Below are 14557 nucleotides of genomic sequence, written 5' to 3'. Positions count from 1 at the left end.
TGGGCAAGATGGAGATAATGGTTAAAATGTCAAAAGTACTTAAGTGGCTAGGATCCTAAATCCCATTTACAAAAGTGACTTAGAAGCCTGAGCCCCACTGACTTTCAATTAGAATTATGCTCCTAAGTGTCTAAGTCACTTTTTCCAAAATACAAAGTTCAAGTTCCAAATTTTACCCAATATGGTGGCCTTAGGTCCAGAATGGCTATACTGAGGACACTCACACAGGTATCTGGAGGCACCGGAAATGCTAATCAAAGACAGTGGACTTAGACTGAGCCACACTCAGCTGAACTTTTGATTAAGGGCCCTTTGAAATCAACAGGCATCTATCTCTAGCTTACTGGGCTGATGACCAAGCCAGGGACACTGGTGAACTTGCTAGCTCATCAACTTCAGCTTTCTGGGAAATATGGCTTGATGAGGTTACTGTCTCAACAACTCTCATGTACTAGGCTTATGCCAAGATGTGGGCTTCTGTGACGATTATTAGAGCAACACTGCTGGCTTTCTGAGCTGATGTTAAGGCACAAGTCTCTGAGAGGTCATTTGTTTACCAGCTTGAACAGTCTGAGCTGATAGGAAGAGAAAGGCCTCAGTCAGGTCTCTTGCTCAGATCTCTTGCCCTGAGTAAGCTAAAGCCAAGGCATATACTTTTTTAAGGTTGCTGGATCAAGCAGTAGAATTTTACCATTGGCATCAATGGGACCCAACAAAGGACAACATACATGGGTAAGTCAAACGGGATTCAGCCCATTTTGGGGGTATGTACATGATTGATCGCAACAAAGGTCCCTAAATTTTCTTTTGCCATCACAATCACCTTGCTTTAGCTAGAAAAATCAACAGTACATATAGAGAAAGTGGAGCAGGTATAGTAAGTAAAACATGCCCTGGACCATGGAGTTTTCCTTACCTTTTGGTCCCTGTGATTCATCTTCACTGTCTGAACTATCATTGCTCACAAGATGCTTTAGCCTAATATTTTCTGTTGAAAAAAAAATATATATACAATATATTAAATTGTTAGATCTAAGCTTACTAGGAGATCAAAAAAGTGTCAAGGTGTATCATTGTATAGTACTTGTGATAGATAGGAAATGAAAACTAAGCAAGACAGCTGTAGGGAGTCAAATTATATTTGGACATAACTGTGAAGAATCTATTGTGTGTGATCCTGGTTTGGAATTGTTGCAAAGTTCAGGATAGGTTTGCCTTTTTTTCACAGGAATTCGGCATTATCTAATGGAATTCTCCTTTCAAGGCAGAAAATCCTCTGAAGAACAGGTGGAATTTTAAGGTGCAGTCCAGACTTAAGCATGGGCAATGCATACTAACATCCATTGTGAATTACAACTGCTTATAACAGGGTTGATTTCTTCAAGATTGTAAGCAAAATAACAAAACTAAGGACTGTTTTGCAAGCCCACAAAATAAAACTACTTTAACAGAAATAAGCCTGACAACAAAGCCATATATTCTCCTCTGAATGTATGCCTTTAATTTGTGGTAATGGGAATGCCGTGTGCATATCAATTACCCCTCCACATTCTGGGAAGTAAAAGAAAACAAGAAAATTACATAACTTTAATACAAATCTATTTTGGAGGGAAAAACAAACAAAAAATCAGCAGTTAGGCCAAAGCAATTAATGTCAGTGGAGAAGCAGGCATTTTACATTTCACTCCATTAATCGACAGAATGAACACAAGGTATGTATTTGGCAAAAATCTATTTTCAGTCAGGATAAGATCACTGTATCCAAAATAATCAAAGTCAGCCTGAAACTGTAAATTACTTGGGATTTTTCCAAAACCATAAAAGAATATTAAAAAAAAGGTAAAGGATTTTTGAGAGCTGTGCAATTAAAGTAGCAATTCATTCCACTGTCAGATCAAATAGCTCATAAAGGAGATTAATTTATGTGAAAACTATTTTCTAGTCAGCAAACTCTGTTTTCTTTAATTATTTCTGCTACTACTTTCAAGTAACCAACTATGTTTAAAATAAGGAAAGCCTTTCTTGAAACAAATGGATTTTCAATTTTCATTGTCTTTAGTTATTGAACTTCAGCTGAATTATAAGTTAATTATTATTAACTTATAATTCAGAATTATATGTTTTATAAACAGCCTAGTGTTGGAAAACCATCTTCAGCTGATACTGTGGGCAATGTGTGTTGGAACAAACAAGCTCACCAAGCTCCCAATATTCTGACTTCTTCTGTTTGGTTGTAAAGATTTAAATTGGGATTTTCAAAGTAGACACCCAACTGCTATTGAAGTTCTATGAGAATTTGGTGCCTAACTCCTTTAGGGTCCTTTAAAAATTCCAGCCTTAAAAATTCTTCCTCCCCAAGAAAATTTATAATGTAAATAGTCTATACGAGAAATCTGAAAACAAGAAGACTGAAAACAAGAAGACTGTCTTCTCATAATTGTTTTGAATAGAATGGAATAGATATCATACACCAATTGCCTCTTCCTAAAGAACATCACCCATGTTATTTATGACATAAACCAAATTTTTGTCATGGCAGGACAATGACAGAGTTCATTTTGGGCCAAAAATTCTTTGTTTGGGATTGTACTTTATACCATGTATATTATCCAATCAAGGATCAGAACAACTAAAACATTAGGCAAGTAGCAACATTGTATTTCCAATACTTTTGCTAGCTCAAAACAGAAAGCTTGATTGAGAGAGATTCAGGCTAACAAAAGGCATGTGGAAATTAAATTTAAATGTGCTATAATATAACACTGTATCTATGTTGATTGTTTATGAGGATAGTCCTTTTAGGATTAGATATTACACTGTAGAAATCTATACAGACACACAAGCGTTTCTGTCATTACGGATTTTCTCCTTAGATATTTTCACTCTTGAAAACTAAATAGCTACTCAGACACTATCTAAACTATTGTTAATGCTAATAGTATGCAACAAAGACAAACGTACAAATTCTTGGATGATGACAAATAATATCTGACAAGACAAAAATTAACAACCAACCAAAAAAAGAAACTATTAAAAGCCACAAATATAGATTTTGAATGTCAAAGATGTATTTTTTAAAGACAAAGATATGAGAAATAGCTTATTTAATTCTCATGTTCAGTGTGATTTATAGATTTTGGGTAAAATCCTGATTCCACTGAACTCAGCTGAAGTTTTGTCATTAGCTTTAATGGGCCAGGAATCCACCACAGTTTTGCCACTGTAATATAGTTCAGGTTTCATCCCCCTTTCCATGGTAAACTCTCACTTTGAGGTATTTTGTATTTGTCTGTAAAAATTCTCACAAACATGAAACATCTCAAACCAAGAGCAAGGGTTTTATTAATGAAAAAAAGTTGAAAAATATATTTGGAAGTGTAAAAAATAAATATTATTTTTAAGGATTTTTTTCCTACCAGAGAAAAGAGCTCTTTAAAAATTCAAAGTGATGCTCTGTTCTAGTAAAGCAATTAAGTACAGGCATAACTTTAAACACATAAGTAAACGTAGTGATTTTTATAGGGCTACTCATGCTTAAAGTTAAGCATGTGCTGAAGTGTTCTGATGACTAATGCTTAAGTTCCTATGTTTCAGTACCTCAAAAATTAACTCAAATAGACAGATTATTATATTAACCAAATCATTTTTTCTTTATCCAGTGAGTTTTGTTGCTCATGAACTATACCAGACAGAAAGCCCTGTAGGATGAATTCTTCTATTTGCCACAAGACAGGAGCAGCATGACAAAGCTAGCTTCCTCATATTGCCCCAGCAATAGTCTCAACCACTAGACAGAAGGTATAGTGGAGTTTTTATGCCCAGCCAGCCCTCTTCCACTCAACTCAGACTATCGACATAGGTGCTGACTATTCTGGTTTATTTAGAGGTTTAAATGCATTTCATGTGCACCTATCCACAGTCTCTGGACAAAGTAGAGGAGTAAAAATCATTCCAATATCAAAAGCTTTAAAAAAAACCCCCAAACTAGCATTTTTGAAAGATGTACCTTACCACAACCATCAAGCTCCAACATTCCCCTCCCTACAATGATGTGGACACTTGTCCAGTAGAAAGTGAATGGAGACCACTAAACTAATTTAACAGAAATTAAACTATCATCAGATGGTAAGAATTTAGGGCACCCTGGAATGGAATGGAACTGGCAACCAAAAGGTGAAAAGCTCCATTATCCCTTTATCAATTACATGAGCAGTCCCATCTTCAAACACATTTATTATAATGGCAGGTAGCCATGAGGGCAGGTTTTCAGCCTATTGGCTCCTGAAGCTGACCACACCAATCAGAAAAAGCACTTTGGTGTACGTATATTTAAACCATCATGTTTTTTAAAAAATCTGTTTAAATAATATTTATGTGCAAGACCTCTCCTCTTCCAATAGCCTTGACACAGGTCAGGTATGGTGCCTATTCAGACTACAAATAAATAAAAGTGGGGAAAGTATTGAAAAAGTAAGCCAATACTAATTCTCTTCCCTTGCCCTCCAAGTCCTTTACTGGTGTCTATCACTGTAAATTGGTGAAAGGAAATTTCCCTGGCTTTTGACGTACAAGAAAAGGTTAACACAGTGTCATACACCCACAAACAGATCTAGAGTGATAGTGATGTTTGAGTTATTAATTCACTAAAATATTAATACCAGTTGCTGGCTAATAGATTTGTTTTTGTTACATTACCTAATTCTTCCTCCATGGTGGGACCTTTATTATGAGAATTGGAAACTCCAAGTACTCTGTTAAATAATATAGAAAATGCACTGCCCCAAACGCCTGAAATGGGAAGAAAATGACTAAATCAATGGAAACTTGCAGAACAAAACATATGTGAAATTATTTAAATAGCTAATTCTACTTTGAGAATGCATTGGAATAACACAAACAATGAGATTTTTGGACAGATTAGATCCTAAATTCAGATGTACACTATATAATGAAATTCCCATCACTGAATATGGAACCATTCTTATGGGCTCCCACCAGGCTATTAAAATATTACTTTTTGTACAGAGGTTATTCTTGTGTCAGACTGTTTCTGACTACAGAAAGACAAACTTAAAAGCACTGGAGAGAAGAGAATTGAAATGTCAGTTTTGTTTTATTTATTTATTTTAATCATTCACTTACCCATGAAGAAGTGCAGGGGGTTTTCTTCATGTTTTTTTACCACTGTTCCCATAAAAAATTTACTTCCAAACAAATCAGGAGGCATGAATGTGCCATACTTCGCCATACCGATCTCATACGGACTGAATTCCACCCAATCTGCATGCATAACATAAAGAAATTAGCTCACATTTTCCCTCTAGACATAAATGCAGCATGAACAAAAACAATTCAGCTGTAATATACACAAATGGCTGGCACCTTTCTCCAAGAGGAAAGAAAAGCATACAAGGAAATATACTGGATGGTAAGTTGTTCCCTGTTCATCTGCTATAAAATGCTGGAGATATAATTAAATTGAGAGAGTTTCTCCAGGACACGTGATCTGTGTATACTACAGGTCAAGAACCCCTGGAAATGTCTTCCAAGTTATGCAGAAGTCAAAACGCCCTTTGACATCTATGGGAGTTTTGATCCTGAAGTTAAGTTGGAAACCTCACCCATTCCTACCATAACAAAATGTGTTTAAAAAATTAGGCAGGCGGTGGCAGGGGGGAGAGAGATAGTGATTGTGGATTTGAAACAGGCTACACAACATCTGGGTTCCATCTCATGCATCAATGTGAATCACCAACCTAATTTCACTTAGGAGCTTAAGTTCCATTTCCAAAAGTGACCTACACACTTCAACATCTAAATCCCATTGACTTACAGTAGGAGATAGGCTCTGAATATCTCTCTTCTGAAAATAGAATTTAGACGTTTTTGAAAATTTTACCCTGAATCCAGTGAAATGCACTCACATTGCAGGATTCAGCTCTAAATCATGAATTAATAAAAGAAAACGATGGTAGACAAAAATACAACCTAAAATATCTGGTCTTCATTCACATTGTCTTATAATTGAATGCACTCTTTTCAACAACAATAACCTATTTGAGTGCCCTTATAAATCAATCATCAATACTGAAGGGAGTGACATACCATCTGTCGTATGCCTTCTTAAAGGTGACTTTAAAATATATTATAAACATACCAAAGACTCAAAGATGAGAAAAGACACCAGCATTTGATTTCTAATGTCAACAAAACTTCTGAATACATGAAAATACCACCTATAAGAGAATCTTTTTAATTTGAAGGAATGTTTTCTTGTATAGAGTTTAATGAAATTAATGTGACGGTGAAGTACCAGTTTAAGAAACAGCCTAATGTTAGAACACACAGTGTTTGGCTAACAACGTGTTGTCTGCAAGTGTTATTTTTTTAAATCCTTTGAGACAATTGATTCTTGCTTATGAAAGAAACTGCTTAGAAGATTCCAGAAAAATGCAAGGTGTTAAGCTTTTTCTCAGATGCTGGTGAAATTCAGCGATCTGGGTAAAAAGAAAATAAAAAGGAAACCATATCTGTCTGAAGAGGAAATATTTGACCAGGACTACTCTGTCACTCAAACTTCACAGCCTGGCAAGGTTGATTGTGGGGGGTATAAATTATCTGATCAAAATATACCATACACACACAAGCAAAAACACTTGAAGTGTTTCATACATACAGGTACAGGCATGAGAGGAAACTTAGAGACCCAATGATATTAATCTGAACATTAATGCACTTTAGCAGTTTGATCTTAATAGTGTAACTAAATTTAGGAACAGAGTGGCCAGAAAACCAACAAATTAAATGAATCTGTCATAGCCAAGCCTTGGTATTTGCATAGAGGAAGATATTTTTTCTATTCAGACCCAGAGCATAGGGAAATCAAGCGATCTTTTTTCCTATAAATTAACTGATCTCACTTTTAGTCACTCATCTCGTTGGAGATGGGTCGTGTCTCAGTGGTAAGACAGGACTCAAACTGTCCGGAGACACAAGCTTTGACCTGAAGGGAAAAAGCTATCATAGTGTAAATAATTATATATCTATGTTCAGTACTCTTCCTAGTTATATCAATACCCTGGTAAGGCAATGAATCTAGAGAAATCTTAATATGTGATTACTGTCAAAACCCCTTGTATTTTGTTTTTCTTCTTGCACTGTATAAATCTTGTTTGATGATACTATGTCTGGAAATTGAATAGTCATTTGCACCCTGTAAGGAGTTGCGGTGGTTTGGTTTTGAGCACTTGTGGCAATGTCCTTTTTAAAGGCACTTACATCAAAATAAGTTATGTAAGTTCCTCATCTGAGGCCTGCTCCAAACATTACTGAAGTCAATGGAGGAACCACCAATTGGCTTCAATGTTGCTTGCATCTGTCCCCTGACGTAAATCAGTGAAACTCCATTGTGGAATTATATGGATTTACACAGCTGAGTAGATGGCAATTTTGGCCTATTCTGATATGAGGAGGCAGACAGTGAGGAGTCCCATTGGCTTCAATGGCACTTCAGTAAGGGATGCAAAATTTAGCTTCTTATACGTGGCAATGCTGAGAAAATAAGTGTGCCATGAGAAAGTGTTTCCAACTGAACCGTGCAACTTATGCATGCATGCACCTGACTCTCTCTGAAATGTTGGTAACAATCATGGGTTTGCTATACTCAATTTCAGGTGCAGCAGCTCAAAAATCTAAACTTGGATTGACCTGGCTTCAGTTAACTTTTCTTTCTGTTGCAATTTGTCTTTTATATGTGAAGAAATTTGGGAAATCCACAGTGCAGCCAGTACATGTTTTGTGAACTCAGATTTCTCACCATAGGTAAATCTGACTAACTAGAGCTATATACGCTGGTGCTGTGAATCTGTCAGCTCTTACAAGGGTCACTGTCTGACCTTGCTTTAGTAAAAATAGCTGGATAGGTTTTTATAAAAGTTATCTCAATAAAAACTTTCCTGAAATAAACCATATTAATTATGTTTAGTTAGTAATTATTACTGTTCTGGGCATGACCGGCGCCACTAGGGTCAGAAATACTATGAATAGAATGAACACTAAGAGCCGTCAGCATAAAAGCAGATGGCAGCTGCATGAAATCTTGCACCATCACCTTTCTGAGGAATGTTATCCTATACAATTAATGCACCTCAACAAGAAGGAACAAGACAGGATTTATCTTACATCCAAAACCTAATAAGTAAGAAAGTGGAAGTATTTTTGTTCAAAACCTACTGTACCTCAAGTCAAGACAAGTTATGCAATTATATAGGGAGGGAATGAAAATTATACTGAATGGAAAACTTCAAGAGCATGGTACACTAAATATACTGATAAGGAAGACAGTCTTAAAAGAACACTGTTAAGTTAAAATAAATATTTAGAAGGAAAGGTGGTCTTGTGTTTCAGACATTAGAGTTGGACTCGTGAGCAGAGTTGATGGGATGCCTCCTTCACCTCTCTCCAGTGGAAAATTTAAACTTTTCCTCAAAAAAACCACACTACTGAGAGCGTCTTCGGTTTTCAGCTGAAAATGTTTCAGTTTTCCATTGAGAAGTAGAATATTTTTGAGAAAAGCAGACACTTTCCACAAACATTTTCATTTGGTCAAAAATCTAAAAAAATCTGGTTCAATTTCCATATATTTATGAACTTTAATAAACTTTTATCATTGCTTTAAATTAACCCAACCTCTTTTGTAATTCTCACAGTGGGACCAATAATTCAAGATTTATCCAAACCATGGGATATTATTCGTCCAAAAAAGCATTAAGAAGAAGTAGGACTTTTTTTAAAGTGGGGTGGGGGAAATCTCACAAATGACAACTAAATAAAGAGACTGAAAACATACCTGCAAACATAAGTTCTGACACATCAGGTTTGACATGGAGACAAGTAAAAAGTGGCAGAGCACACTGTGCCTCATTGACTTTCTCTTTCATCTTGCTCAAAGTGGTATTCATCCTCTGCAAAAAAAAAAAAAGAGGAGAGAGGTTACATAAAAACTATTGGTACAAAAGCACTCTGGAAATGGATGACCTGCTGCTATTTGGGGAGACTTCTAGTTTTGCTGAAATCATCAAAAGAGAAAAAGCAACCCCTGAAAAATCAGAATGCATCACCATAAAAGGAGCTAATCTCTATGAATGTCACTATCTGTACAACACATGTTAATGTATAGGAATCAAGGTAGTAAATGCCTAAAGCAGCTCCCATTCTCCCTGAACTATTTACCATATCCGAGAGCAGGGGGAGATTTTGGGGACCTCATTGGGATGTTTTGAAAATTTGGCAGAGATATGCAGGATGAAGTCAGTGTCTCCCATACACTCTGTTTCCTGTGACTGCTGGGGTAGCAATATTGGTGGACACTGAAGATTCTTATCTTCTGTTGTTATATATGGGCTTGTCTACATGCTATTCCAGAATAGCTATTTCTGATTAATTCCTTGTGTGGATACTCTTATTCCAGAATGAGATTGATTTATTCTGAATTATATCAATCTGGATTAAGAAAATTCAAAATATACTACTCTTAGTCTATAATAAGAGCATCAACACATGAAGTTAATTGGGAATAGTTAATCTGCTTTAAATACATACCTGGACTTATTCCAGATTAATTTTCATGTATAGACAAGCCCTAAGAATAAGCATCAAGAAAAATATATCAGGAGGCTAGGAAGGTCATCAAAACCTTAATGCTGTCTCTTAAACTGAAGCACCATTTACTATATCAGGAGGCTAGGAAGGTCATCAAAACCTTAATGCTGTCTCTTAAACTGAAGCACCATTTACTAAAATGTGATAGATATAAGAAATGTGATCTACTGCACAGGACAGAATCCTGGGAGCCAAGAATCCTGGGTTATATTTCCAGCTCTTTCAATGACTTGTTGCTTCAATTTGCATATTCAGCTAAATTCTCTGGGCTATTGTTTGTTCCTCTATGTAACAAGAATAATCATTGACAGATTCACAAAATGCGGAAGAGATGGCCAGCCCTCTGTGGAGATAGAGGCGGTTAGGGACTATTTAGAAAAGCTGGACATGCACAAGTCCATGGGGCCGGACGAGTTGCATCCGAGAGTGCTGAAGGAATTGGCGGCTGTGATTGCAGAGCCACTGGCCATTATCTTTGAAAACTCGTGGCGAACCGGGGAAGTCCCGGATGACTGGAAAAAGGCTAATGTAGTGCCAATCTTTAAAAAAGGGAAGAAGGAAGATCCTGGGAACTACAGGCCAGTCAGCCTCACCTCAGTTCCTGGAAAAATCATGGAGCAGGTCCTCAAAGAATCAATCCTGAAGCACTTGCATGAGAGGAAAGTGATCAGGAACAGCCAGCATGGATTCACCAAGGGAAGGTCATGCCTGACTAATCTAATCACCTTTTATGATGAGATTACTGGTTCTGTGGATGAAGGGAAAGCAGTGGATGTATTGTTTCTTGACTTTAGCAAAGCTTTTGACACGGTCTCCCATAGTATTCTTGTCACCAAGTTAAGGAAGTATGGGCTGGATGAATGCACTATAAGGTGGGTAGAAAGCTGGCTAGATTGTCGGGCTCAACGGGTAGTGATCAATGGCTCCATGTCTAGTTGGCAGCCGGTATCAAGTGGAGTGCCCCAAGGGTCGGTCCTGGGCCCGGTTTTATTCAATATCTTCATAAATGATCTGGAGGATGGTGTGGATTGCACTCTCAGCAAATTTGCGGATGATACTAAACTGGGAGGAGTGGTAGATACGCTGGAGGGGAGGGATAGGATACAGAAGGACCTAGACCAATTGGAAGATTGGGCCAAAAGGAATCTGATGAGGTTCAATAAGGATAAGTGCAGGGTCCTGCACTTAGGACGGAAGAACCCAATGCACAGCTACAGACTAGGGACCGAATGGCTAGGCAGCAGTTCTGCGGAAAAGGACCTAGGGGTGACAGTGGACGAGAAGCTGGATATGAGTCAGCAGTGTGCCCTTGTTGCCAAGAAGGCCAATGGCATTTTGGGATGTATAAGTAGGGGCATAGCGAGCAGATCGAGGGACGTGATCGTTCCCCTCTATTCGACATTGGTGAGGCCTCATCTGGAGTACTGTGTCCAGTTTTGGGCCCCACACTTCAAGAAGGATGTGGATAAATTGGAGAGAGTCCAGCGAAGGGCAACAAAAATGATTAGGGGACTGGAACACATGACTTATGAGGAGAGGCTGAGGGAGCTGGGATTGTTTAGCCTGCAGAAGAGAAGAATGAGGGGGGATTTGATAGCTGCTTTCAACTACCTGAAAGGGGGTTCCAAAGAGGATGGCTCTAGACTGTTCTCAATGGTAGCAGATGACAGAACGAGGAGTAATGGTCTCAAGTTGCAGTGGGGGAGGTTTAGATTGGATATTAGGAAAAACTTTTTCACTAAGAGGGTGGTGAAACACTGGAATGCGTTACCTAGGGAAGTGGTAGAATCTCCTTCCTTAGAGGTTTTTAAGGTCAGGCTTGACAAAGCCCTGGCTGGGATGATTTAACTGGGAATTGGTCCTGCTTTGAGCAGGGGGTTGGACTAGATGACCTTCTGGGGTCCCTTCCAACCCTGATATTCTATGATTCTATGATTCTATGATTCTAACCAGCTGTTTTGCCCTCCTCTCTGTCAATATTTTACTGCTATTAACCTTGGAATAAGTCAATATCTGTATAGTTTATTTGTACATATGCACACTATAGAGTATCAGACCAATCTATAATATTCTATTATTATATTTCATTATGTACGTACTCTTTGCTTACTGTACATGATTAAAGGCAAATCCTGCTCACATGATTCACTGGACTTCAACAAGCCTATTACATGAGTTGGTCAAGCAGGATTTGCCTTTAATACTGCGTAACAGTACTATCCTATGGCATCTCTTTCACTTTCAGAAAGTTGGTGATAGGAGAATCATAAAATAAATAAATAAATAGACAAACTGGATCTGGACTATTACCTCATAACAGACTTGATAGACAAATGCTGCCTCTTTTCTTATTTACTAAATGTGCATGGACAGATTGCAATTTTCTTGAATGATTTAGTTATTTAAAATTATTTGACAAATATTCGTGCTATTAAACGTGTTTGATAAAATGTTAGTGAGGACACAAAAAGGTCAATTCAAATGAATATCTGCAGACGTTATTTTCCAGTATTCTCACAGCTTGAATAACTATAAAAACACACTTACATTTTGGATAAGTGTTTCCCCTATCAACATTCCAAAGATATCAGTGAATGTTACAGGCTGCCCAGAACGTTTCTTATTCCATAATGCTTCAATGTAGCGTTTGACTTTCTGAGGAGTGAGCAGCAGAAGTGGGTTATGACTGACAGAGTTCATCAATTCTTCATTAATCTCCTTTGGTCCTTTCCTTGGGAAATCTGGGTGAGAATACAAAGATGACATGTACCTGTAATGAAAATACAGTGATCAATAGCTCTGTCAATAAATACACAAGACACTCACGTCCTGATTTTGCAGTTTGCAGTATAAAGGCCCAAATGAGCTAAATTTACAACAGACGGACCATCTAAGTTTTATATTTCACTCAATTTAACAGATTTCCTATGTGATTATTCATTTTCCGCAAAACCCTGGAGTTTTTATGCAAGAAAAGCTCCCATGGATGGGGAGTTCTGGATTTGACCTTCATGTCTTATTTACTCCCTTTAAAACATGAATATACCATGAGTAAAATTTTCAAGTGTGCCCACTTTTGAAAATGAGACCTAGGTGCTTTTGAAAAATGTTAGGACTGTCAAGCGATTAAAAAAGCAATCGCAATTAATTGCGCTGTTAAATAATAATAAAATACCATTTATTTAAATATTTTTGGATGTTTTCTACATTTTCAAATATATTGATTTCAATTACAACACAGAATACAAAATGTACAGTGCTCACTTTATATTTACTTTTTATTACAAATATTTGAACTGTAAAAAACAAAAGAAATCGTATTTTTCAATTCACCTAATACAAGTACTGTAGTGCAATCTCTGTATCAGGACAGTTGCTCTTACAAATGTAGAATTACGTTAAAAAAAACTGCATTCAAAAATATAACAATGTAAAACTTTAGAGCCTACAAGTCTAATCAGTCCTACTTCTTGATCAGCCAATCTCTCAGACAAACAAGTTTCTTTACATTTGCAGAAGATAGTGCTGCCTGCTTCTTCCATTCGATGTCATCTGAAAGTGAGAACAGGTATTTGCATGGCACTGTTGTAGCTAGCGTTGTGAGATATTTACATGCCAGATGAGCTAAAGATTCATATGTCCCTTGATGCTTCAACCACCATTTCAGAGGACATGTGTCCATGCTGATGGGTTCTGCTCGATAACGATGCAAAGCAGTGTGGACCGACCCATGTTCATTTTCATCATCTGAGTCAGATGCCACCAGCAAAAGGGTGATTTTCTTTTTTGGTGGTTCTGGTTCTGCAGTTTCCAATCAGGGTGTTGCTCTTTTAAGACTTCTGACAGCATGCTCCACACCCCATCCCTCTCAGATTTTGGAAGCCACTTCAGATTCTTAAATCTTGGGTTCAGTGCTGTAGCTATCTTTAGACATTTCACGTTGGTATCTTCTTGTCAAATTTGCAGTGAAAGTATTCTTAAAACGAACAACATGCGCTGAGTCATCATCCGAGACTGATATAACATGAAATATATAGCAGAATGTGGGTAAAACAGAGCAGGAGACATACAATTCTGCCCCAAGGAGTTCAGTCAAAAATTTAATTAATGCATATTTTTTTAATGAGAGTCATCACCATGGAAGCATGTCTTCTGGAACGAAGGCCGAAGCATGAAGAGGCATATGAATCTTTAGCACATCTGGCATATAAATATCTTGCGACGCCAGCTACAACAGTTCCATGCGAACGCCTGTTCTCACTTTCAGTTGACATTGTAATTATGAAGTGGGCAGCATTATCTTCCATAAATGTAAACAAACTTGTTTCTCGTAGCGCTTGGCTGAACAAGAAGTAGGACTGAGTACACTTGTAAGCTCTAAAGTTTTACATTGTTTTGCAGTTATGTAATAAAAAAAACCTACATTTGTAAGTTGCACTTTCATGATAAAGAGTGTACTTTTATGAGGTGAATTGAAAAATACTATTTCTTTTGTTTACCATTTTTACAGAGCAAATACTTATAATCAAAAATAATAATATAAAGTGAGCACTATACACTTCATTTTCTGTGTTGTAATAGAATTCAGTACATTTGAAAATGTAGAAAAACATCCAAAAATATTTAATAAATGTCATTTGGTATTCTATTGTTTAACAGAGCAATTAATCATAATTAATTTTTTAATCATGATTAATTTTTTGAGTTAATCACATGAGTTAACTGTGATTAATTGACAGCCCTAAAAGTTTTATATAATTTCTTTTTGTATCATTGATATATTCAGGCATGTCCCTAGTTTTGAGGATATGTATATTACATTAAAAAAAATTAAGCTGAAGTTAAGAATGAAGAGTTAGAAATAACTCAAGTGGAAAAAATACAGGAGAATGTTTTA

At 36.9% G+C, this 14557-nt stretch overlaps 1 protein-coding gene across 2 annotated transcripts in view; it reads right to left on the bottom strand.

The window, feature by feature from the left end:
* The window catches only part of PLA2G4A (phospholipase A2 group IVA), a 137849-nt gene that overhangs the window by 25913 nt on the left and 97379 nt on the right, over positions 1-14557 (bottom strand). For both annotated transcript variants that reach the window (XM_073356705.2, XM_073356706.2), the window contains 5 exons: positions 12208-12430; positions 8849-8963; positions 5143-5280; positions 4696-4788; positions 917-988 (listed from right to left, as the gene is read on the bottom strand). In XM_073356705.2, the coding sequence (XP_073212806.1) occupies positions 917-988; positions 4696-4788; positions 5143-5280; positions 8849-8963; positions 12208-12430 (641 nt within the window). The remainder of the gene's footprint in view (positions 1-916; positions 989-4695; positions 4789-5142; positions 5281-8848; positions 8964-12207; positions 12431-14557) is intronic.

This window comes from Lepidochelys kempii, chromosome 8, assembly GCF_965140285.1.
Source record: "Lepidochelys kempii isolate rLepKem1 chromosome 8, rLepKem1.hap1, whole genome shotgun sequence".
In the NCBI taxonomy this organism is placed as follows: Eukaryota; Metazoa; Chordata; order Testudines; family Cheloniidae; genus Lepidochelys; species Lepidochelys kempii.
This window is presented reverse-complemented; position numbering and strand designations above follow the sequence as displayed.